The 25,466-nt window shown below is 43.1% G+C and overlaps 1 protein-coding gene and 1 pseudogene across 2 annotated transcripts in view; one reads left to right on the plus strand and one right to left on the minus strand.

Annotated features, from left to right (window-relative positions):
• The window catches only part of RAB43 (RAB43, member RAS oncogene family), a 39,461-nt gene extending 15,692 nt beyond the window's left edge, over window positions 1-23,769 (plus strand). Inside the window, exons 2-3 of one of the 2 annotated variants that reach the window (XM_019719030.2) lie at window positions 20,990-21,173; window positions 23,381-23,769. In XM_019719030.2, the coding sequence (XP_019574589.1) occupies window positions 20,990-21,173; window positions 23,381-23,631 (435 nt within the window). In that variant the 3' untranslated portion in view covers window positions 23,632-23,769. The remainder of the gene's footprint in view (window positions 1-20,989; window positions 21,174-23,380) is intronic. The other variant, XM_019719031.2, reaches the window with a different exon arrangement.
• LOC109438865 (elongation factor 1-alpha 1) lies at window positions 247-10,869 on the minus strand (annotated as a pseudogene).
• Window positions 23,770-25,466: the final 1,697 nt, after the last annotated feature.

Raw genomic sequence — 25,466 nt, forward strand, 5'->3', positions numbered from 1 at the left:
TTCCCAAGTATTGTTATAAGCACTGGTGAGAAAAAAGGTAAATAAGAGACGGTCCCTTTTTTTTCAGGAGCTCACATCTGGTTGGGAGAATAGATGTATAAATAAAACTAGCATGCAGTGCTATCATTGCTGTTGCTGTAGTGACTGTAATTTCTGAACCCAAAATTGGAACACATGGCCTGATAAGTACACATGTGTTTATTGTGGCGACAGCAGGAATGAATATTTAAAATTAGGCCTGTTCCCTTAAAGCAGGGCCCTGCGGTTGCCATGGCTGCCATAGGGATGTGTGCTGAGTTCTGCAGGGTCATAGAGGAGGCAGCAGTCTGCTCTTCCCAGGGTCACAGAGGTAGTGAAGTTTGAGCTGGATCCTGAAATATAAATGAGTTTCCCAATGGAGAAAGACAGGGATTTGCTACCAAGAATATATATGTGCAAAGCCATGGAACTGTGAAAGAGGAAGTGTTTGTTTAAGTCAAGTGTAGTTGGAGTTTGGGGGTAGAGACACTATGGACAGGGGTTAGGACCAGCCTTCTGATCATGCTAGAAGATGTGTCAACTGTGTCCTAAGGAAGCACACAGCTTTGTCTGGGATACACACCGTTTGTTCCTGAGGGTTGACATGGGCTGGAGGCATAATCAGCAGTGATCATGGGGTAGCCGAGGGGTCAAAGCTGAGTAGGGCTCCCAGCTTGACCCACTCTCCCTTAATCCAAGTAGCAGGGCAACAGGAGGGACAGTTTGAGGGAAGGCAGAGTTCACTTTGGGACAAATGTTATCTAAGCCCCCGGTAGCCAGGCCCTTGCTTATGAGGAATTTTGGATAAAAAGCAGGTTGGGGTTTTAGGGAATTATTGTGGAGGCTGTGAGGACTCCAAGAAATGGTTTACCAGGGAAGTCAGAACTTGCAGTTGTGTCTAGGAATGATATCATTGCTTCCTCTCAGCATACATTATTACCATGAAGACCTTGCATTCTACCCTGTTTGTTGCCAACTCTTCCCTGCCCCACTGGACTGAATTGGGGGGAATGGCTTCTGGCGTCTTGCTTTGGTTTGGTCACCCATGTTTTCTCATAGTTCCCAAAGGGGCCTGTGAGCGTGATTTGGGTGGCAGCAGGAAAGATGGCCATGGAGGAAGGGCTTGGGGGTAATAGATGGTCTCAGCCTCCCTGTGAGAGGGAAGAATGGCATCCCTGATGAGTTCCTTTGTGAGTGATTGAGGCAAGACTCATTGGCTAGACGTGAGGGTCCTTTCCCACATTGTGTCTTTTCTACACCAAGACTGTTTAGGAAATGGTTTGACTGATTCCTGCAAGAGATATATTAATATATTAATAAATCATCAGTGAGGTTTCTTGGAAAAAACAGCAACAACAACAGATACGGTTTGTGGAGTTGCTGTGCACACAGTATAGAGTTAGACAAAGCTCTACTGAAACTTGGCCCCTATCTAAAAAGTAATAAGAACTTGCTTTCTAGGGATATGTGAGGATGAAATGGACTGAAAGATGTGAAGCACTAACAATGCCAGCGCCTGGAGGTTCTCAAAGCACATTCGAACCCCTCCTTTACCCCTTGCTCCCACTGGCCCTGCGAAATAGGGCTGGTCACTGCTATTCCCAAGTTACTGGTGATGAAACGCGGACTCCAGAAAGGTACTGTGACCATCCTTGATCACTTGGCTGGTGGAGTAGGTCAGGATTCCTGATCTCTCTCTCATTCAAACTACAGATGGCCCTACCAAGGATAGCTGCATTGTGGCAAAGGACAAAGAAAGTAATCTTTGATGCTGGGATCTTGAATAACTGGGTTTAGGGGGGTGGGAGGAATTTATGCTTAGGAGTCCATCTCTAGCCTTCCTGCCCACCACAGAGGAGCAGTTTTGCCCGTGTAACACTATCTGTATTAGATCCATGTTGCTTGCCCCTCACTGTGTGGCTAGCACAGCATTCTCTCCTTTCTCTTTCCCACTTGGTCTCTGTCCAACTCCCTGACTGTGTTTAACTTGCTAACATACGGGAGGTTTTGCAGCATTTTACTATTAACAATGCACCCATGTCTTGGGCTGTGGCTTGTTTGCGAGCCTGGGCCAAGCTCTTCCCTTGGAGAACCGAGGCAAGAGAAATGATAATGGTGTTGGCTGGCGGAGTAGACTGCAAACTGTACCTCCTGGTTCGACTCAACCACATCCCAAGACACCATGAAAAACAGCTCAGGAACTCATATTTGGGTCAGGCTGACCAGTTTTCAGAGTTTTGACCTGAGAACTAATTTTTCCAAGGTCCTTTTCTATGACGAAGCAAGGAACTTCTACGGTCTGCTTCATCATGCAGGAGAAAGACTGTTCAAATAAAATTCTCTTCTTTTTCCATTGGGAGGGACAGTGCTGGACCCAGTTCTGGGAAGTGAACCATGTGTGCTTTTAACCTAATAAGCAGCATGATTTCCACTGGGGCACACGCGTACCCACTCCATAGGAACAGCAACTGCGAGTCCCTGGAATGCAGTTTGAGCCTCACTGCAGCTCTGGTCTTCTTCTCACTGTCCTGACTATCAGGACCTGCTTTCAGAAGGCTTCCTTCCTTGTTGAACACCTGCTGTGCTCCAGGTTACTGGTGGCACAAAGGAATAAGATGGGACCTCTCCTCTCAAGAGCCCGTGCTCGATGGTAAGAGACAGACTTACAAAACAGTAAGTGTTGTGACAGCCCGAGGCCAGTCCCCACTATGAAACTCATTTTGTTTGGCCTGAGGATGGCGATTTGCTGGTTTGTATTTTATCCTGCTTATGCAGGACATCCTTTTCTGTCATCTTGCTGTATTTTATGTTCCCTACCTGGCCCCCAAAGACCTTGGTTTGGGATATTTGACTTAAATTGATAACATATTTTGTGGTGTGTGCTGTTATGGAGGCAAGAATAAAGAGCTATGGGAGCATGAAGGAAAGAAGAATGGATTCTGCTTAGGTTGGGGCCCAGCCCTGTGTGTCAGGGAAAGCTCAACTGAATAGATGATCTTAGAACTGGGGTCCTGAAGGTTAGGTAGGAGTTCACTAAAAGGTCAAGATGAATGTAGTATATTCTAGAAAAAGGATTTAATGATGAGAATGATAAACCCCATCATGGATGTGTGGATTCAGAGGGGCAGTGTACACTGGGAGTTGTTTGCTGTGGAGCTTAGAGAAAATAAAACTCATGGAGACTGTGCTTCCCCAACTGAGGCAGCAGTTGGTGGGCCTGAGCCTGCCCACCACCAAGGCAAATGAAAGACCCAAACCAGGCCTCTTGAAACCCCCGCCCTACCCTACCCATTTGAAATTTACCTTACCACCCTCTGCTGAGTGGGAGGGGAGCAGCATCTGTCTTCTGAGCTGATGACCTCTGGGAGTTATTTCCATCCCATTCAGGCCTTACTCCTACCCTCAGTACCCAGCAGATGCTTCTGGACTTCACTCCAGATTATCAGCAGCCCGGGGAATTTCCCCTAAAGAGAAAGCCTAGCAGGGAGAGGTTAGAGAAGTTAGTGGTGTGCCAAGTGGCAGGTGAGGAGTTTGGGAGGGAGGGCTCAGGTATAATTCACAGTACAAAGTCCCAATGTGTCAAGTGAGGGTGCAGGAAGAGAACTTCCTGGGGGTGACGGGTGGAGAAGTGGGTGGTGATTTCAACTTGGCAGCTGTCCCTAGCAGTTTAAGGCCGGTTATGTGGTCCAGGTAGTGAATCACTCCCTGAATTTCATCAGGATGCATGTTACCCAACAGTTTGCTAAACTAGGGCTTAGAGTTCAGCCCCTAGATGGAGAACAAGCAGGGAAGGGTAACAGGCTCTAAGGGCAGAAATGGAACTCATCCATCCAACATATTTATTGAGCACCTTCTATATACCAGGCGCTATGCTGGGTGCTGGACACATGCAGAAAGCCAAACAGACATAGTGTCTGCCCTCATGAAGCGTATATGAGGAAGAGACAATAAACATTTAAAAAGTGTGAGTTGTGTGTGCATTATGTCAGACAGTGTAATGCACTGAAGAAAAATAAACTGAGGTGAGGGGATAAGATGGGCTGCTCTTTTAAGAAAGAGTAGTCATGACAGGACTCTTAGCAGAGGTGATATTTGAATATAGGTTGGAATGAAGGGAGGAAGGCATGTGGAGAAGAATACTTCAAGGGGAAAATCAAGGGCAAGCCTCGCTATAGAAACCTCAAGGAGTACTAAAGGACTGGCAAGGAGGCAAATACACTGAAGTGAAGTGACAGCAGGTAAAGTTGGGTCCTGTGGGTCCTTTACACCCAGATCCTAAGGACTTAGGGGATGCTACTTGAAGGGGGAGGAGCAGAGGAGTGACAAGATCTTAGTAGTTTTAACAGCTCCACATTGGCTGCTGTGTGATGAATTGATGGGAGCACAGGTAGAACCTGAGCAGGTTTGAGGCTATAGTGACCTGGTGCCAGGCTAAGTAGAGGTAGTGACAAGTATGAATGGGAGGGAGCAACAAAGGCAGAGGCAGTGGAGACTTGGTGCCTGTGATTTCCTGCTCTCCAGGCCCCTGCTGAAAACGGATCAGGGAGGTAGGCAGACAGGCAAACAGACAGGCTGAGATGCCTTCAGAGCCTGCCTTTCTCCTCTGTGACATTGGGCATTTGGTCTTTGCCTGCAAGCTCAGGTGAGGATCCTGTGGGTGGTCCACGTACCTGCTCCAGAATCCCACAGTATACATGTGGTAGGTTCTGCTCTGGCTTCTGAGACCTTTTAGGATTAACTATCCTCTCCAGTAGATGGTTCAAGGTGATGCTAGTCTGTTTGCCTGCCTCCTCAAATAGCTAAGGTGACCGATCAGACTCATTAAACTTTTCACTCAGCCTCCTTTGGGGCACTATCAGATGGCAGACCTGGGGCTTCAGCAGTGCTTGGCTGCTGAGAAAGTGAGGCCTCTCCTGGCTTGGCTTTCCCCACCTCCTTTGAAACACAGAGGGCATTTGGGCCAAGTGGTTGGGTCTCCTCTACCAAGCCTTCTCTGTGATCCTAAGGCAGGCCCATTCTCCACCCAGCTACCCGAGTGATACTTCACAAACATCAATCAGAACACATCTTGTCTTAGCCTGGGCTCCCCTGGAAAACAGCCTGACACAAGGGCTTGCAGGCAGCTCATTTGGTTTGGAGACTGGAGAAAGAAAAAGGAAGGGAACATTATATGAGGTTGCATTTTCAGTTTGGTCACTGCCATGGACAAGTAGGGCTTAATCTGGCCCAGGCATACTCTGCCTGCCACTGGCTAAGGGTTGATCCATAGAGCGGTAAGCCTCTCACTTCTGGGTAATGAATACATGAGTGTTTGGTGGTTTCCAATAGGCTTCACGGACTAGAATCAGAGAGGCTATGTGGCAGGCAGCGAGGCAAGCCTGGTGCTGCAAGGAGTTTTAGGCTACGTACTGTGTGAAGTTGGTTGCTGCTGTGATGGCTGGAGTACAAGGTGGACTGCTAAGCTATGTGAAGTGGGATAAAAGAGGTGTCTGATACATATTTCCCTGCTTCAGACAATGTCCAATGGATTCCCACTGCAGTAAAAATAAAATCCACACTCTTGATGTTGTCCTACAAGATCTTACATGCCCTGGCTCCAGCCCACCTCAGACTGTGTTTCCTTCCGAGTTCCTTCTTCACTACCATCTAGCCACACTGCCCTTTTTTGTATCTCAAACATGGCAAGCTTTGTCCTGCTTCTGGTCGTTAGTGCTCTTCCCTCTGTTTGACCATTGTCCCAATGGCTCCTCAGCTCAAGTGTGTTACCTTTTGTGACCACCATTGGAGGCCCCCAGACAAGGAAGTCTCTGCCCTTACCTTGATTTTCTTCAGAGTGCTTACTATTTCTACTATTTACTTTCTTCTTGTCTGTCTCCTTTTACTAGAATGTGAGCTCTGTTTCATTCCCTGCAGTATCTTCAGTTCCTAGAAGGGGCTGGGACATGGCAGAATTTCGGTACATAATGAATGAACAAATGACCCACGCACACAGTCCAATATATTTTTCTTTGGGTACTTTATGTATTCTACTTTGCATTAAAGCTCCTTTGCATATTTTAAAAACACTAGCCAACAATTGTAATAGCTCAGTAAATATTAAATGGGTACATTTATCCAGCACCTTCTCTGTCTAGGCACTGTGCATGTTGAACCTATCATTTGACGCTTACAGCACCTTTTTTTATAGATGTAACACTGAATTAAATTTTAGCCCAAAGACACCAAGCTGACAGAACTGGTTTACGATCTCAGGCCTGTCAGACTCCAGAGCACCGTCACTGCTCTTTTTTGTTCCCTTTAATGTGGGGGAGTAGAATGAGAATATTACCAGTTATGGGAAGGACCTACTTTCCAAAAATATCTCCTCCATTACTGCCCAAATTTCACACCAATTGGTTGACCTAGATATTGTAATCTGTAGCTGTTTTGTTGGTTTTTAATTTAGTTCTTATTTTTATTAGAGTTATACTTGTGTATGATTTAAAGAGTTAATAAGGCTTGTTACAAAAAAGGTCTCCTGATACCCCCACCCCCAACTTCCGGGGGAAATCACTTCAACTCTTTATTGTTGATAGGATTTTTCTATTTCTCTTGTTTATATTGCCCCCACCCCATTATAGGCATAATCTATTGATTTCTTACTTTGGAAGATGAGGGTTTAACTAACTCTCAGCACCACCCTAGCCCCCATTATACACATGCACACTTTGCATCCTCTCAATAGACTTGTGTAATACTGATTAGATCAGCATTAAGTTCCTTTCAGCTCTATTCTTGAAATATATCCCGAATTTGATCAATTCTCCCAATCTTCACTGCTACCACCCTTATCCAACCACCATCTTTTACCTGAATTATGGCCATAGCCTCCTAATTGGTCTCCCCATTTCTGTCCTTGCTGTCTTTTGCTGTATTCTCAATCAGAATGATCCTGTTAAAAAGTAAATCTGATTGGCAGAAAACTGTGGCTTCCCACCTTCACTCAGAATGAAGGCCAAAGTTCTTACCATGGTCTATAAAGTACTACATGATCTAGTTCCTTTGTACTTCTCTGTCATCCCTATTACTCATTTCCTTTTTATTTATTTATTTATTAGTTTCATGTGTACAAAACACTGTAATAGTTAGACATTTATCATTTATACCCCTCACAAAGTGATAACCCCACCTCCCCCAATCAACTACCCCTCTGACATTGCATACAGCCGTGACATTTCTACTGTCTCTATTCCTTATGCTGTGCTCCACTTCTTGGAATATGTATATATACACACACATATATATTAAATGTATACACATATATATTAAATATATGCACATATATATTAAATTATAGTTGACATTCATTATTATTCAGCTTCAGCTTCAGGTGTACAGCACAGTGATCAGGCATCTACATCATCCCTGAGGTGGTCTCCCTAATGAGACAAGTGTCCATTGGATACCCTACGAAATCTTTACAACATGATTGATTATATTCCCCAAATTGACTTTTATATCCCTGTGGCAATCTTGTGGTTACCAATTGTGCTTTCTAATCCCCTCACCTTCCCCCTTATCCAGATAATTCCAAAATGCTAATTCGAAGAAATCTGTGCACCCCTATGTTTATTGCAGCACTATACACAATGGCCAAGACATGGAAACAATTGAAATGCCCATCGGTAGATGACTGGATTAAGAAACTGTGGCTACAATGGAGTATTACGCAACCATAAAGAAGAACGAAATTTTACCATTTGCAACTATATGGATGGACCTAGAGAACATTATGCTAAGTGAAATAAGTCAGACAGAGAAAGACAAATACCATATGATCTCACTTATATGTGGAATCTAAAGAATAGAATAAATAAACGAACTAATCAGAAACAGTCTCAGAGACATAGAGGAAAAACTGAGGGTTGCTAGATGGGAGTGGGGGTGGGGATAAGGGGGAAGGTGAGGGGATTAGAAAGCACAATCGGTAACCACAAGATTGCCACAGGGATATGAAACTCATTTCTTTTTTATTCTGCTCTAAACATAGTGATCTTGCTTGTTTTGAATATACTAGTCATGTCTGCCTCAGGGGCCTTTGCACTTGCTGTTCTACTTGGAATGTTGCCTACTAGACATCTGCATAGCTAGCTTACTCTAGCTTTCTGCACAGCTAGATATCTGCAAAGTTAGCTAATTTTCTTCAGATCTTTACCCAACAGTGATCTTAATGAGGCCTTCTTTGGCCATCCTATCTGAAACTTCATTCCTTGCTATTCTTCATAATTTCTTCTCCTGCTTGTTTTTTCCTTCTTATCACTATCTAGCATACGTGTTATTTTGTAACTTATTTTATAATAAACATTCTCTTTATACCTTTACATATAAATAAATATATTTTCTAATAAGTATAAATTATTTTTTAATAATTTTTATTTTTCAATTACAGTTGACATACAATATTATTATATATTGTACAATAGTGATTAGATATTTATATAAATTACAAAGTGATCACCCTGATAAATCTAGTACCCATCTAACACCATACATAATTGTTACAATATTATTGATTATATTCCTTGTGCTATACTTTACATCCCCATGACTATTTTGTAACTATTTGTATTTCTTAATCCCTTCCCCCTTTTCACCCACTGTCAGCTCTCCTCCCCTCTGGCAACCATGATGTGTTCTCTGTTTCTATGAGTTTGTTCTGTTTTGTTTGTTGTTTATTTTGTTCTTTAGATTACACATATACAGGGTGTGACAATTAAGTTCGCGAACTTGCCACCTTGCGCTTACATTGGCAGCACTGTACAAATAGCTCAGTAAGGTTTCATAACCTTGGTATATTAGTGTCTCACAGCTATGTTTGTGTCGACGTGTGGTGGTGTCTTGTTGAGTGGCGTTCATTATTGTTGTTGCCTGTTGTTGTTTTTTTTAACTTTGTTTTAATGGGTCTCAAAATTCTGTGACAGATTTTTGTCAATCTGTTTCCATTAAAAAGTACTGATTTTTAAAATCAGTAACTTAAAAACTGCCACACACAAAAAAACGAATGGTCCACAAAACATTCTCCTTTCCTTCTGAAGGTTTTACGATGCACTGTAATTATTAACCAGTCTTTTACTATTACACTTAAATGGCCATTTGAGACAAACAGTTCTGAGACCATTGTTCCACCGCTGATTACGACTGGGCTGGCAGGTATTGGGGATAATGTCCATTTGGCCTTCTGAACTTTCTGGGTAGACTTGGTGATCTTGCCAGCTCCAGCTGCCTTCTTGTCCACTTATTTGATGACACCCACAGCAACTGTCTGTCTCATGTCACGAACAGAAAAATGGCCAAGAGGAGGGTAGTCAAAGAAGCTCTCAACACACATGGGCTTTCCAGGAACCATGTCAACGATGGAAGCATCACCAGATTTCAAAAACTTGGGGCCATCTTCCAGTTTTTTCCCTGAACGACGATCGCTCTTCTCTTTCAGCTCAGCAGATTTGCAAGCAATGTGAGCTGTGCGACAATCCAGCACAGGCGCCTATCTGGCACTGATTTGGCCTGGATGGTTCAGGATAATCACCTGAGCAGTGAAGCCAGCTGCCTCCATTGGTGGATCATTTTTGCTGTCACCAGGCACATTGCCACGACGAACATCTTTGATAGACACATTCTTGACATTGAAGCCCACATTGTCCCCAGGAAGAGCTTCATGGTGCAATTCACCAGACTTTACTTCAGTTGTAACACTGACTGGAGCAAAGGTGACTACCATGCCGGGATTGAGAACACCAGTCTCCACTCGGCCCACATGGACAGTACCAATACCACCAATTTTGTAGACATTCTGAAGGGGCAGACGCAAAGGCTTGTCAATTGGACGAGTTGGTGGCAGGATGCAATCCAGAGCTTCAAGCAGTGTGGTTCCACTGGCACTGCCATCTTTATGGGTGACTTTCCATCCCTTGAACCAAGGCATGTTTGCACTTGGCTCCAGCATGTTGTCACCATTCCATCCAGAAGTTGGCACAAATGCTACTGTGTCAGGGTTGTAGCCAATTTTCTTAATGTAGGTGCTGATTTCTTTAACGATTTCCTCGTATCTCTTCTGGCTGTAAGGTGGCTCAGTGGAATCCATTTTGTTAACACCCACAATTAGTTGTTTCACACCCAGTGTGTAAGCCAGAAAGGCATGCTGCCGGATCTGCCCATTCTTGGAGATACCTGCTTCAAATTCACCACCAGCAGCAGCAACAAGCAAGACAGCACAGTCAGCCTGAGATGTGTCTGTAATTGTGTTTTTGATAAAGTCTCTGTGTCCTGGGGCATCAGTGATGGTCACATACTTGCTGGTCTTGAATTTCCACAGGGAGATAGCAGTGGTGATCTCTCACTCACGTTCAGCTTTCAGTTTATCCAAGACCCAGGCATACTTGAAGGAGCTCTTTCTCATGTCAGCAGCCTCCTTCTCAAATTTTTTGATGGTTCTTTTGGTATTCCACCACATTTATAGATCAGATGACCAGTAGTGGTAGACTTGCTGGAATCTACCGTGTTTCCCCGAAAATAAGACCAGGTCTTATATCATATTTCCCTGAAAATAAGGCCGGGTCTTATATTAATTTTTGCTCCAAAAGACGCATTAAGGCATATTGTCAGGGGATGTCTTATTTTTCCATGTACAACAATCTACATTTATTCAAATACAGTCATGTCATCTTCTTCTGGAACATCGTCATAACATACTAAATGTGCCCATCTGGCTGATGGTCTTAACTGGGGCTTATTTTCCGAATAGGTCTTGTTTTGGGGGAAACACGGTACATGTCCAATGACAATGATGTTGATGTGTGTCTTTTCCTTTCCCATTTTGGGTTAGATTTAATGGTGGTTTTCACTACACCTGTGTTCTGGCGGTAAACCCGTTGCGAAAAAGTTGTTGAGTGTTTTTGTGTGGTGTCACGAGAATGTCTGAGCTTGAATTAGAACAACGAACAAACATTAAATTTCTTGTTAAACTTGGCAAGAGTGGAAGTGAAATCAGGGACATGTTAGTCCAAGTTTATGGGAATAGTGCCATGAAGAAAACGGCAGTATACAAATGGATTAAACATTTTTCTGAGGGGTGAGAACGTGCTACTGATGAAGAGAGGTCAGGACGGCCAGTAGCGAGAAAAAATGATGAAAACATTGCACAAATTCATCTAATTGTGCATCAAAATCATTGGCTGACTGTGAGAAGCATAGCAGACCAAGTAAATATCAATAGAGAAACAGTTAAGAATTTTTTTTTTTTTAATTTTTATTGGGGAATATTGGGGAACAGTGTGTTTTTCCAGGACCCATCAGCTCCAAGTCAAGTCGTTGTTTTCAATCTAGTTGTGGAGTTGTTGTTTTCAATCTAGTTGTGGAGGGCGCAGCTCACTGGCCTATGTGGGAATTGAACCAGTGACCTGGGTGTTATGAGCACTGTGCTCAAACCAACTGAGCCAACCAGCCGCCCCAACAGTTAGGAAAATCTTAACTGAAAATCTTGGCATGAGAAACATGTGTGCAAAAATGGTCCCAAAGGAGCTTTTGCATCACAACAGTGCACCAGCTCACATGGCACTGTCTGTGAGGGAGTTTTTAGTCAGTAAACAAATACTGTATTGGGACACCCTCCCTACTCACCTGACCTGGCCCCCAATAACTTTTTAACCCAAAGATAAAATATTGAAAGGAAGATATTTTGATGACATTCAGAACATCAAGGGTTATATGATGACAGCTCTGATGGCCATTCCAGAAAAAGAGTTCCAAAATTGCTTTGAAGGGTGGACTTGGCACTGGTGTCAGTGCATAGCTTCCCAAGGGGAGTACTTTGAAGGTGACCGTAATGATAGTCAGCAATGAGGTATGTAGCATTTTTGCTAAGATGTGTTCGTGATCTTAATTGTTAGGCTTTGTAAGTGAAATCATACGACATTTGTTTTTCTTTGTCTGACTTCACTCAGCACAGTACTCTCTAGGTCCATTCATGTTGTTGCAGATGGCAAGATTTCATTCTTTTTTTATGGCTGAGTAATATTCTATTGTATATATGTACCGCCTCTTTATCCATTCATCCATTGATGGACATCCAGGTTGCCTCCATATCTTGGCAATTGTAAATAATGCTGCAATGAACATATGGGTGCACATGTCCCTTCCAAATAGTGTTTTGGGTTCCTTTGGATAAATATCCAGAAGTACAATCACGGAGTCTTCTTTGTCTCTTGTTATATAGCCTTTGTTTTAAAATCTATTTTGTCTTGTATAATAATTGCTACCCTACCTTTTTGTTTGTTTCTGTTTTCATGGAGTATCTTTTTCCATTCCTTTACTTTCAGTCTGTGCTTTTGATCTGAAGTGGGTCTCTTGTAGACAGCATATGTAAGGGGTTTTTTATTTTTTTTATCCATTCAGCCACCACACATCTTTTATTTGGAGCATTTAATCCATTTACATTAAAAGTAATTGTTGAGAGATTTGTTATTGCAATTTTATTTATATTTTTTATTTTTTTAAAGGAGTCCCTCTAACATTCCTTGTAATACTGATTTGGTGGTGATGAATTCTTTTAACTTTTTCTTGTCTGGGAAGCTGTTTATCTGTCCTTTGATTCTAAATGAGCTTTGCTGGGTAGTGTAATCTTGGTTGTAGGTCCTTGCTTTTCATCACTTGGAATATTTTGTGCCATTCCCTCTGGCCTGCAAAGTTTCTGTTGAGAAATCAGCTTGACAGTCTTATGGGAGCTACCTTGTAGGTAACTAACTGCTTTTCTCTTGCTGCTTTTAAGATTATTTCTATGTCTTTAACCTTTGGCGTTTTAATTATGATGTGTCTTGGTGTGCACCTGTTTGGGTTCATCTTTTGTGGGACTGTATACTTCCTGGGCTTGTATGTCTATTTCCTTTACCAGGTTAGGGAAGTTTCCATCATTATTTCTTCAAATAGGTTTTCAATTCCTTGTGTTCTCTCTCCTTCTGGTACCCCAACAGACGTGAATGTTGGTATGCTTGATGTTGTCACAGAAGCCCCTTAAACTGTCCTCATTTTTTTTTTTTTTTTTTGGTTTCTTTTTTCTTTTTGGTATTCTGATTGGATGCTTTCTGCAACCTTGTCTTCTACATTGCTGATTTGATCCTCTGCTTCATCTAATATGCTCTTGATTCCCTCTAATGTATTCTTTATTTTGGTTATTGTATTCTTTATTTCTGACTGGTTCTTTTTTATGTTTTCTATCTCCATTTTTATGTTTCCTATCTCCTTGTTAAAGTTCTCACTACTCTTCTTTTAAGTTCATTGAACATTTTTATAACTAGTATTCTGAACTCTGTGTCTGGGAGATTGCTTGTCTCCATTTTATTTGGTTCTTTTTCTGGAGCTTTGTTCTGTTCTTTTATTTGGGACATGTTTCTCTCCATTTTGGCTGCTTCCCTGTGTTTGTTTCTATGTATTAGGTAGATCTACTAAATCTCCTGATCTTGGTAGGGTGGCCTTACGTAGTAGGTGTCCTATGGGGCACAGTGGCATAGTCTCCCTGGTCACCTGAGCCAGGTGCTCCAGCTGTGTCCCTTGTGTGGGTTGTGTGTGCCCTCCTTTTGTAGTTGAGCCTTGATTTCTGTTTGCACATCAATGGGACCGATTGACCCTCAGGCTAATTGGTTTTGAGGACTGGCAGTGACTACAGTGGAGGAGCTTTGGTGCAGGAGCTGACCCCACAGAGCTGGATTTGCTCTAGCTGGCCTCTGGTACTTGTTGAGTTTGACCTTTGGCTGTGTCATTTGTGGAGGTGGTTGCGTTGTGCTCTGGTGTGGTCTGAAGCTAGGCAGTGGGTGTTTTGGTTATGGGACCTCTTGGTGATGGGGGCTCTGGTGCAGTCCAAGGTCAGTGCTGCCTGTGCCCTGCCTGGGGCTACTTGGTATGAGCTATAAAGTGACCTGCAGGTGATTGCTACTTGTGCTGGGCTTGGAGGTGCTTGGGAGAGGCTAAGCTGTGAACTGAGGCTCGTTTCCACTAGTGCCAGACTTGAGGCTGCTTTGCAAGGAATACAGGGCATCCCCGGCCAGATACTGCTTGTTTGAGGTTTGTGAACCTTTGAGAGATTTTAGGAAAGTCTACTACGTGAGCCAAGACAGGCCATTTGTATGGAAAAAAACACTGGAAGTGGCTTGGGTGGGCCTGCATTTGGGTGGGATGGGGTTTCAGGGAATCACCCAGATGGGACGATCAGTGTTAGGTAGGTTGATAGACACTTACATATGGTGCTTACCTGCGTGTGTAGGCTGGGTCATGGGATTACTCAACAAAGGAACATTGGCTTCTGCCAGAACATCTGTCTGGGAGAAAGCTGCCCCTCCAGGCCTCGCCCTGAATCCAGACAATTCAATTCCTCCTTGTATGTTTCTGGTGCCTTTCGACTTGCTACCCTAGCACTGGAGCTCATAGTGAGTCAGTCTGTCAGAAATATTGGTATTTGGGCCTTTGAGGAATACTTGGGACTCCAGCCACCCTCTGTCTCACTCAGCCACAATCTCCACTGTTTTTCATAGCCAGAAGTTATGGGGATTTCTCTTCCCAGCACTGGAACCCTGGGATGTGGGGCTTGGTGTGGGGCTGAGACCCCTCACTCCTCAAGGGAGACCACCACAGCTAAGATATCCCTCCTGTTTTTTAACTGCCACATGTGAGTGTAGGAATAGCCCCATTCTGCATCTCCGCCCTTCCTACCATTCTCAAGGTGGCTTCTGTTAGTTATACGACTTCTGTTGAGCTAGATAGACTTCAGGCAATTCTCAGTGATTGTTGTTCTGTAGTTTAGTTGTAATTTTGAGGTGGTTGTGGAAGGAGGCAAGCACAGTATTTATTATCCTAGTTAGCATCTGTCTCCTACACTAGACTGTAAGCTTTAGGACAGGAATTTACATCTGTTTTGTTGGCCCTGGTATCCTCAGTGCCTGGAGCACATAGCAAGTTTTCAGTAAGTACTTGTTGTAATGATTGAATAAATACATTATGATTAGTAAATGCTACTCACAGATAAACGGTGGCTGCCATTATTTTTAATTTCCTGTGCTCACTAGTTTCTTCTGGCCATCATAATCATCTTGTTTTTGCTTAGGTGTCTATTTACCATTAATTCATCTCCAAACTCTCACCTAATTGGTATAACTCTCTTCTCCATCTGTTCCAACATATTGTGTAACTCTCCACCCAATATATTGCTTTCTCTCAGTTCCATCTTCTTGAAGAAGTCTCTTCTGAGCTTTCTTAATTTCTGTTGTTAGTTTTGTTGTGTTTAGAGTAATATTCTTTTGAAATTTACTGAGACTTATTTTGTGGTTTATCTTGGTGAATATTCCATCTCCTCTTGAAAAAATGCTGTTCTGTAGTATAGTGTTCGGGAAATGTCAGTTGAATCAATAGTGATGTTTAGATATTCTTCATACTGATTTTTTTTTTCTACTTACTCTATCAATTATTGAGAGAGAGATGTTAAAATCTCCAGCTACCATTGTAGATCTATTTCTCCATTTAGTTATGTCAGTTTTAACTTCATGAAATTTAAAATTCTGTAATTAGGTTCATAGATATTTAGTATCATTATGTCTTCCTGATAAATTGTGTCTTTTATCATTATAAAATGTCTCTTTATATCTTATATTTCTTTGTTTAGAAGTCTACTTTGATATTACTATAACCATCATTCTTATGCTTTTAAAATGCTTTTTGTGTTAAATATAGCTCTCTTTATGTATATTTTCATTCTTTTACTTTCTACCTAATTTGTGTCTTTATGTTTAAAGTGCATCTCAGATAGATAGCATATAGTTGGGTCTTACCATTTTTTCAGTCTGACAAACTATGGCTTTTAATTGGCATGTTTAGTCTGTTTATATTTAATGTGATTATTGGCATGGTTGAGTTTAAAATCTACCATTTGCTATTTGTTTTCTATTTGTCTCTTCAGCTTTTTATTCCTTGTTCCTTTCCACTTGCTTTTGGTTTAACTGATTTTTTTTTTTTTTTTAAGAATATCATTTTAGTTCTTCTGTTGACTTATTATTTCTCCTACTGGTTAATATGGGGCTAACAATGTGTATCCTTAACTTATAAAATCTCTAGAGTCAATTTTATACCACTTCATGTCTTAAAACTGACACTTGTCACATCTGACACTTCACAAGTACAGTAACCTTACAATTGTATAATTTTACTTATATGCCCTCTTTTCCTTTGTGCTATTATGGTCATATTTTTTATTTCTAATACATTATAAACCCCACTTTATAGTCATAATTTATAACTTTAATGTCAGTTGTCTTATAAGGAATTTTTAAAAAAAATTTTATTGTAAAATATTGGGGAACAGTGCATTTTTCCAGGACCCATCAGCTCCATGTCAAGTCGTTGTTTTCAATCTAGTTGTGGAGGGCACAGCTCACTGGCCTATGTGGGAATCTAACCGGTGACCTTGGTGTTATGAGCACCGCACTCTAACCACTGAGCCAACTGGCTACTCACGCGGGGCTCAGCTCCAAGCTCAGGCTGTTGTTTCTCACTGGTCCCGGTGGGAATTGAACTGGTGACTTTGGTGTTACGAGCACCATGCTCCAAGCACTGAGTCAACCGGATGCCCCTCTTATATGGAATATACAAGAAGAAAAAATAGTATTTTATATATACCCACTTATTTACAATTCTGGTGCTTCTCTTTGCTTTTGTAGATCTGAGTTTCCATTTAGTACCATTACCCTTTATCCTGGAGAATATCTTTTAGCATTTCTTGTTGTGCAAGTCTTCCAGGAAGATTCTGTCCACTTTCAATTATCTAAAAATATCTTTATTTCACCCTCATTTTTGAGAGATTTTTTTCCTTCTAGATATAGACTTTGGTGTTGAGTTTTTTCTTTAGGTACCTTTTTTTCCTTTTCAACACTTTTCATCATTATCTTCTGGCATTCATTATTTCTGATGAGAGGTTACCTGTCATTTTTGTTGTTGTTCCCCTGCATATAATGTCTCCCCAATCCTCCCAACTGCTTTAAAATTTTTATTTTTTTACCTTTGGTTTTCATCAGTTTGGCTATGATCTGCTAAGATATATTTTATATTTCTTATGCTTGGGGTTTGCTGAGTTATTTTGATCATTAAATCAGTATTTTCATCAAATTTGGAATTGTAAGTCATTAGTTCTGCCACATTCTCACTATCTTCTCCTTCTGGGGCTGCAATTATGTGAATATGAGACTGTTTGATATTGCCCCAATTTGATATTGTCTTCAATTTTTTCCTCTTTATTCTTCAGACTGGATAATTTCTATTGATTTTTCTTCAATTTCACAGATTCTTTTTTTATTGCCATCTTTATTCTGCTGTTAAGATTATCGAGTGAATTTTCCACTTATTGTTCTTTTAAGTTCTAGAATTTTGAGTCTTTTTTATGTTTTTAAAAATAATTTCCGTTTCTCTGCTGAAATTCCCTATTTACTTACTCATTGTGATCATATTTGCTTTAATTCCTTGCACATATTTTCTTTTAATTCTCTGATCATATTTAAAATAACTCCTTTGAAGTCTTTGTCTATTAAATTTAATATTTGGGCCAGTTTGGCATCATTTTTTATTGACTGCTTTTTTTTCTTTGTCGGTCAAATTTTCCTGTTTTTTTTTTTTTTGTTTTGTTTTTTTTTACTATTTAGCCATTTTTGATTGTATACTGGAAATAGTGGTTGATACCTTGTAGGGACCCTGTATTCTGTTATCTTCTTTTGAAGAGTGTTGATTCATGTTTTAGTAGTCAATTCAGTTACTGGGTGATCACCTTGGATCTGTGTAGGTTTAGTTTTATATTTTGTTAGGGCAGATAGGTAGAAGTTTGAGGAAGTTTCTCTTGCCTCTCTAATTTGACAGAACTCAGCTTCCAAACCTGATACTTGTGTTGGGTCTTGGTTTTAGGCTTTGTTGGAGTAGGTTTATGGAGGCCTTCTTATAGCCATGTTTCTCACTCATAGCCTTCGTGATGTCTCAGCTTAATATCTGGGTCATTATCAAGGTGCTAAGGAGGCCTCTTCACCATGGCTAGGTTGGAACTTCAGCATCCTCTAGCACTGCTCAATCTGTATGTCTATGTTCTGGTCTGTTCTCAACCCTGTAGGAGCCACTCTGTGGTGAGATTCTTATAGTCTCACCCTGTGCATAGAGTCCTCAGGCAAGGAGTACTGGGTCCCCTCTCTTCCTACCACATAGACTTTTGGGCTCTCCCACCTCCTGCATTGTTCCATCAATCACATCTGGAGACATTGACCTTTGCCTTCCTGACTCAGTGGGACCACCATGCCCTGCTTATGTTCTATCCCACTGTCCTGTGGTCAGGAAACCGTCCCCAGGTAGAGTTGTGGTGATGATGAGGTGCATTTCATGAGTTTTGCCTCTCTCGGGAATACAGTTTTGTGCTGCTTATTGTTTATAACCTGAAAATGGCACCCTGCCCTATTTTTCTCAATCTAATGGTTGTTTATGGAGGGAGGGCTTGTCTGCTACTGATTATTCTGCCAGAACTGAAAGCTGTCCCAGAACCTTGGGGCCTGCTCTGGATGAGCTGATGTTCAGGCTCACTGCTGTCTTGGGATCTTCCTCTACCACCATCCTTGGGATTCAGTTTGCCTCTCTTGAATTGAACTCTGTTTTCTGGAGCCCACATTTTCTCATTTTTGGTTGCTTTCTTTAGGTAAAGGAACCTTTGGTAGTTTCCTGAGAAAGGTTGGCAGGAAGGTAAATTTTTTTGAAGCCTACATGCCTGAAAATGCCTTTATTAAACCATTGCACTTGCGTGATAATTGATTGGGTAGAGAATTCTAGGTTAGAAATGATTTTCCCTCATAATTTAGGCATTGTTTTATTGAATATCTAATGCCATGTGGATCTTTTGTGTGAAACCTTGAAACCTATTTTTTTTCTTTTCCTTCTTTTCCCCTCTGTGGAATTTTTTTGAATCTTCTTTCCCATTGTTCTGGAATTCCCTCCGTCATGTGTTTTGTTTGGGTCATTTTCTTCCATTGTGTGTGTGCTTAGCGGGCCCTTTCAATTAGTTCTGGGGGATTTTCTTGAAGTATTTCTTTGATTTTACTTTTCTTTTTTCCCTGAAACTCTTACTATCCCATATTGGACCTCCTAGGCTGGTTTTGTAGTTTTCTTCTCTATTTTCCATCTCTTTGTATTTTTTTGTTACTATGGAGGGATTTCTTCAACTTTATCTTCCAACCTTTATGTTGTGTTTTTCATTTATGTTACATTTTTAATTTTCAGAGCTCTTTTTTTCTTTCTGAATGCTCCTTCTACTTAAAAGAAACGTGTTCTATTATTTTTTCATGGATCTTTTCTATCTCTGAAAATATTGATGATTATTTTTGAGGGTTTTTTTTTTGTTTTTGTTTTTTTGCCTTTACATGTTTCTTATTCCTCCAAGTTCCTTTTTTCTATGTTTGGCCTTTATCTTTCATTGTATATGCTCTCTGGGGTATGGAGGTGAGTTATTGGTCATTTGGATCTCAGGTTTGTGTAGTGCTAAAGTGTACACCCTTTGCTTCACCCCATGCATGAGCGAGCAGACACCATGGTTTAGAGTACAGAGCCTAGTGTCCTTGGAGCCTCTCACAGTTAAGGAGTAAATAGGAAGTGTCAGGACTGGAGGATTTTATTTGTCATGTTGTGGCCCAGAGCTCATTAACTCTTGGACTTCTCTTGGTGGGGCCTAGGGAAGAAGTTGTCACCTCCCTGCCCTCAGGAACTGTCTGAGGCCTCTGGGGTCTGTCCCCGCCCCAGACAGAATAAGGAGCCTTCCACACCTTGAGAATTCGATAAAAAGGCACTGAGAGTGCTTGTGCCAGCTAAAGAGCATAGATAGACCTGCAGCTTGGTGTAGACCAAAGCAGAGAGCCCCAATAATCTGTGATTTGTGGAGTAGAGAAGGCAACCCCTGAGCTCCTGAGAACAATCGTACCTCCCTGCTCTGATGCCCATCCATGGTCCATCTCTCCCAGTCCCAGAGCTGGTGTTCTCCGCCTGGAATGGGGGACCTTCTGGCCGGGTACAGTGTAGGTCTATGTCTGCCTTGGCTCAACCCCTCCTCCTGCTCTATCTCATGTGTATCCTGCCAGACTGCTGCTTCTAAGAAAGCCAGGGAAGCTCCTGCCACACACAGGCACCTCTCCTCCATGGCCAGGAGGACTAGGCATTGGGCACTAATGGGTGTTAAGTGAAGGCATGGGCAGGAAAAGACCCCAAGCTCCTTTTCTTTAGCCAAGCTGGGTCAGCTGATGGTAAAGGCCCCTCAGGAAGACTCTTCCCATTGCCTTCCCTAGACCTTCATTGCCACAGCCAAGGCTCCCTTACCACCAGGTTGTGAGCATCTTCCCAGGTGTTGCTGAGGCAGAAGCACAGAACCCTAGTTCTGGGGGAGCCTTACACACAACTGGGTACAGCGGTGCATTTATAAGCCCATAGAGGGGAAGGCAGTGGACGTGCACATAGCCAGCTAGCATCATGGCAGCTCACTGGACTATGAGCTGCTGGAACTCTTCTGGTTCACAGCAAGCCTGTGTTTAGTGGAGGGAGGGCATACAGAGGACCCTGGGTTGAGTGAACTTCCTGCTGCAGTGTAGAATACATCCCTTGTCCTTTTACCACCTGTCCCTGGGGACTAGAGGGAGCAATGGGGTTACCTACCTTTTCATCCTCCTGTCTTCAAAGTTGAGCCACTGAGTTGTTTCCTAAGGGCTCAGAACACCTGTCTCTCTTTCTGTCCATCTTCTATCTGCCCCTCCTTTGTGATTCCTGTCAAGATGTGGGCTGGTGGTCTGCCAGTTGAAACTAGTTTTTTGGGCATGGGTACGTGGGATTGCTTTCCCTGTCCCTTGGGCTTGGCCATGTCACCACTTTCATAGGAGGCTCCCTAATTTTTTAGCTGCAGATCTGGGACACAGCTGGCCAGGAGCGATTTCGCACCATCACCCAGAGCTACTACCGCAGTGCCAATGGGGCTATCCTCGCTTACGACATCACCAAGAGGAGCTCCTTCCTGTCAGTGCCTCACTGGATCGAGGATGTGAGGAAGTATGCAGGCTCCAATATTGTGCAGCTGCTGATCGGTGAGCTGGGGGGATATGGAGGGGGCTGGCAGTGTTTATCGGGGCCACAGATCCTGTTTGTCTGTCTCAGTTTCTCTCTCCTTTTTAAATAAAAGGCAAGCCAAAGTGCAGAGTTGGGGCTGAGCTTCGCTAGGCAGGAACGAAACCAGAACTTGAATGATCTTGCAAATCCTTATCCTGCTAATCACTTGTAAAGTTATATTCAAAATTGGAATTAGAAGAAGGAAGAAAGGAAGCTAACGTTTACTTTGCTATGAGCATGTATCTGTACAGTGGTTAACACTGGCTAAATCTTCACATGTGTCTTTGGATTTAGTTCCCATAACCATGGCTACTCTTTGTTAGTCAGGAAATGGAACTAAGGCTCAGAGAAGTGAAGTGATTTCTTCTAGTTCACACAGCCTGAGAATACATACAGGTGAAATTTGAGTTCAGTTCTGCTGATCGTAATTCAGTGACTTGCTCTGTCATACCACATCGCAGAGCAATGCTTCTCAAATGATTGCATGCCTCCAAAGCCTTAAAGCACAGGTGCTGGGGACCACGCCCAGAGCATCTGATTCAGGAGTCTGGGTGGGACCCATGAATGTACATTTCTAATAAGTTCCTAGGTGACGCCTGTGACATCCATGTTGCTGGCTCAGGGACCCCACTTTGCAAACTGCTGCTGCAGAGGGATGCTGTTACCTTCATTTTTCCTTTTCCTCTTACATAAAATTCCCAGACCTGGGCTCAAGCAGCTTTGGACCATTTGTGTGGTCCTTGGGGTCTTTACCCCAACAGTCAGGCTGATTCTTCTAAGATGAGATTGTACAGATGGGGCCTGGATGTGGGTCCAGCTGGGAAAAGGATGGCACTTGGTTCCATGCAGTCTGCCTTTTGCATCCTGCCTCGACAGGGGTGTAGAAGCACTCAGCAGAGCTGGACTCCCCAGGCTCTTCTTACCCAGCCTTACACTTCCCTTTAATCCAGGACATTTAAAATAAAACATTTTATTATAAAGCATTTTATACAAAAATAAAATCGTGTAATAAACCCCAGATACCTATCACACAACTTTAGCAATTATTAATAGCAACTCACGTCCCATTTTCATGTCTACCCTCATCCCCTCCTCCCTTGTGTTGTTTTTCAGGCAAATCCCAACACCAAACTATTTCATCAGAAAATATTCCAGGATGAATCTATAAAAGATACAAACACTTAAAAATATATAACAACAGTAATACCATTTTTATATAAAAAAATATTGACATTTTGTTAATAAAATTAAATAGCTGATCTGTGTTCAGATTTATAATTACTCATAAATAACATGTGCTTTTTTTTTTTTTTTTTTTAGTTTATTGAAGTCAGGCTAAGTTCTACATATTGAAATTATTTGCTGCATCATTTAAGGTTACCAAAGAAATTTTAGATCTTTATAGACACTATTTTTTTTCATCTTTCCTGTAATCACATTATAAAAGTCAACCAGTTAGAAACTTAAAAAAATTCTTTTAGAAATTGGGTCAAGGAGCAGTTTACCAGATGATTTAGAATATAATGAAACATCGTATACCTGTAGGAGAAGCTAAAGATGTACTCTGAGGTAAAGTGAGAGACTGTGCTCTATCATAAAAGCAAAATAACCAGAAACCACAATCTTACAGAGAATAAAAAAATCCCAAAGGGAAATAGGAGAGAATAAATAATAAGCATAAATTTTAGCAAAAAAACACACAAAAATTAGCAACGCCAGATTTTCTTTGTTACTTCCACATTTATGGAGTACCTGCCAAGTGCCAGTTGTTTTCATGTTTAGTGTACCATTTAATTCCTACTCTGCTGAAGGTGGCATCATAGATTGGGAAACTGAGACTCAGAGATGAAGTGACTTACCTAAGGGTCACACAGGAAGTGATAGGAAGCTGGAAAGAAAACCTACTCAGGTTTTCTTCCAGCTCTAAAGTGGAAGAACTGTGTTCTTTTCACTACATTGCTTCTGTTTCTTAGAAAGAAGCAATAAAATATACAAGCCTCTGGCAAAGATTAAAAAACAAGGGACTAAAGCACAGAATAAAAGCTTTAAATAAAAAAAAAGTTTTATTTTTTTTAAAAAGATAGATTACCATGCACAACTAGTAGTTGACAGAGGGCAGTGGGTCTCTCAGCTTGCACCTAGCACCTGTGGGCCTCACCAAGCTGCACCTGGCCTTTCCCTACAGGGAACAAGTCGGACCTTGGCGAGCTCCGGGAGGTCCCTCTGGCTGAGGCACAGAGCCTGGCAGAGCACTACGATATCCTGTGTGCCATTGAGACGTCTGCCAAGGACTCAAGCAACGTGGAGGAGGCCTTCATGAGGGTGGCCACGGAGCTGGTCATGAGGCACGGGGGCCCTCTGCTCAGTGAGAAGAGCACTGACCACATCCAGCTGGATAGCAAGGACATTGGAGAAAACTGGGGCTGCGGGTGCTGACCGGCATGCAGGGCAGGCAGGCAGGGGCCTCCCCGCCTCTTCTCTCTCTCTGTGGCCTGCCAAGCCCAGCCTTCCAGAGCTGGCCCTCCAGGGCATCAGTGATTCTAGAGCAACTGTATAAAGTCCTAGAATTATTCATCCCATGGCCTGGATGCTTGATGGGAAAGCTACCCCGAGGAAGGAAGAAGTATGAGTCCTCCTGCAAGAGGCCTGTTGGCACAGGGTAGAGTATGGGGCCCATCCTTCCAGTTAGAGGCTGTTCCCTCCATGCTCTTAACATTCCAGGGCTGGCCTGATGCTACCGGTGTGGACTGCAGAGGGAGAGGGGCCAGGAATGTGCCTCCCCTGCTCTACACATAACTTATTCTGACCATTTCACACCTTGTGTCTGCTGCAGCTGTGGCAACAGGTTGCTGCTCTTCAGGGATGTGGCTGGTGCCCCAGGTTCTCCCAGGTCATTCAGGGCCATCACATGCACCTGCAGAGAGCAAGAGCAACCAGACCAACAGACTGGTTCCTGAGCACAACCCCAGGGAAGCCCTAACTCCTTCCAGGCGAGGAACCTTCTTTCTTCACTGCCAGCTCTAAGCTCACAGACACTATGTGGCCCAGCTTGCTGCCTTAGCAAGACCTCTCAAGTTTTCTGGTTTTCCACGTAGCTTCTTGTTTTTATCTGCACAAGTGTGGGGTCATGGCCCACAGCCAAGTGGCCCACAGCCAAGTCTGCTGTCTTGGGGCCCAAAGTTTTGGTACTCAGATTGCAAAACCAGCTTCTTCAGTACCCGCTCTCAGAAGCTTGGGGGTAGGGGAACTGAGATAGGAATAGGGACATTAAAGGGAAAAGTAAAAATTGCATCCTTGAGGCTCAGGTCTGAGAGGGACCGTGAGAACACCCAGTCTTAACCCATGTGCAGAAATCTTGCCTGCCATGTTTAAAGTGTCAGTTCACCCACTGCTCCCAGTCTAGCCTCTAGAGTTTCTCAAACAAAAAAAGATGAGGCCGTGGCAATTCTGGGTCTGGCTGTTTCACCCCCCTGGGCCTACCTGCCCTCAATAGCCTCAGTGTGCTCTCAGTGCTAAGGTTACAAGGCAGGTTGGGGCTGAGATCCCTGGGGATCTTAAAAGTAGCACCAGTCTTTGCCTTGTAGCTCAGGATTACAGAGACCCCAGTCCCTCCATGTCAGCCCAGTCCAGCTCCTCTGGTCGCTCAGTTTGGGGCCCTAGGAAATAAATTGCTCTCAGAGCATGACGTGACCTAGGCACAGGCACCCTGTGTCCTGTGCCAAGGTCACACCTGAAAGAGAAGCCAGGACACAGGGTGCCTATGCCCAGGTCACATCATGGAGAGAGGCAGCTCAGAGCCTTTAAGAGCCCAGGCAGCACTCCAGGCTTAGTCCCAGTCCCCAAGGCAGGCTGCGGCACTCCAAGCTCAGACTTCCCTTGCCTTCTTCAACTCCAAGCACTTTGATCTGTATCGCCACCTCTCCTAGGCAGCCTGGCTGTAGACCTTTTGCAATAGCCCCACAGCAGTCTGAGGTGGCAGGGTTGGGCACGAGCAGCTGAGACTGAGACATACAGGGTTGGAGGCTCCCTTTCAGGCAGGGAGGCAGCCATGGAACAGCTGAGCCTGGTCCTGGAGGGGAAGGATGTTGGCCTGGTCGGGCCAGAAGCTGCTGAGCAAGGGTCTACGGTGAGGGGAATCAGCCCACTGTTGGCTGAGGTGAGGTAGGAGCTGGGAACAAGAAGACTGCCTGGCTTCCTTCCTCAGCAGCCTTGCTGATGGGATGGGGCCCAGTTTCTGGCAGGGAGTTGATATCTCACTGACCCCTCCATTG

Source organism: Rhinolophus sinicus, linkage group LG09 (genome assembly GCF_036562045.2).
Source record: "Rhinolophus sinicus isolate RSC01 linkage group LG09, ASM3656204v1, whole genome shotgun sequence".
In the NCBI taxonomy this organism is placed as follows: domain Eukaryota; kingdom Metazoa; phylum Chordata; class Mammalia; order Chiroptera; family Rhinolophidae; genus Rhinolophus; species Rhinolophus sinicus.